The sequence below is a fragment of the Buceros rhinoceros genome, unplaced genomic scaffold (assembly GCF_000710305.1).
Source record: "Buceros rhinoceros silvestris isolate BGI_N320 unplaced genomic scaffold, ASM71030v1 scaffold45843, whole genome shotgun sequence".
Classification (NCBI taxonomy): Eukaryota; Metazoa; Chordata; class Aves; order Bucerotiformes; family Bucerotidae; genus Buceros; species Buceros rhinoceros.
The window spans coordinates 522-1264 of NW_010403876.1; the positions used below are offsets into that span (position 1 = coordinate 522).

The following is a 743-nucleotide window of genomic DNA, read 5'->3' on the forward strand; positions in this document are numbered from 1 at the left end:
CCTCCCCCACAGCTTCCAGTATCAAACTGGCCTGATGCAGGTGCGCTCAGCACCCGCAGCCGTGCAGGCACCCACACTTCAAACCCTCTGAACCTACATCTTTGTCCAGGTTGAGGTCCTCGGCGATCTGGGAGATCTCCTGGGGACTGGGCTTCACGCACTTGCGGAAGAAGCTCTCCAGCGTCCCCTTCACATTGGTCTCGATGCTGGTCCTGCGTTTTCTCTTCCGGGCTGATGCAGGTGCGCTCAGCACCCGCAGCCGTGCAGGCACCCACACTTCAAACCCTCTGAACCTACATCTTTGTCCAGGTTGAGGTCCTCGGCGATCTGGGAGATCTCCTGGGGACTGGGCTTCACGCACTTGCGGAAGAAGCTCTCCAGCGTCCCCTTCACATTGGTCTCGATGCTGGTCCTGCGTTTTCTCTTCCGGGCTTGGGCCAACACTTGCTCCGCATTGCACATCTGGAGACCAGAGAGAGGCTGCACGCTTGGTCACAGGGCTGGCGATGTGTACCCCCACCCAGGCTCTGGACACGTGTGTGGCTTTGTCCCCATGACTGTCCACTGAGCATCACCCCACTGGGACTGCAGCCATTCCCAGTGTCCCCGCACCGGGGCAGGGGGCATGGACACATCTTCCTGCATCCCCCAGGGAGCAGCAAGCTGCATGTCCAGCTTCTCTGAGATTCCAGCACCTGGCTGCTCTGAGATGGGAGCTGCCACTGTTATCACCAGGAGTCTGG

The 743-nt window shown here is 60.0% G+C and overlaps 1 protein-coding gene across 1 annotated transcript in view; it reads right to left on the minus strand.

Annotated features, from left to right (window-relative positions):
* The window catches only part of LOC104490816 (POU domain, class 5, transcription factor 1.1-like), a gene marked incomplete at its 3' end in the record, with an annotated part of 1950 nt that overhangs the window by 515 nt on the left and 692 nt on the right, over positions 1–743 (minus strand). Inside the window, exon 2 of the mRNA XM_010133153.1 lies at positions 298–462. Within this exon, the coding sequence (XP_010131455.1) occupies positions 298–462 (165 nt within the window). The remainder of the gene's footprint in view (positions 1–297; positions 463–743) is intronic.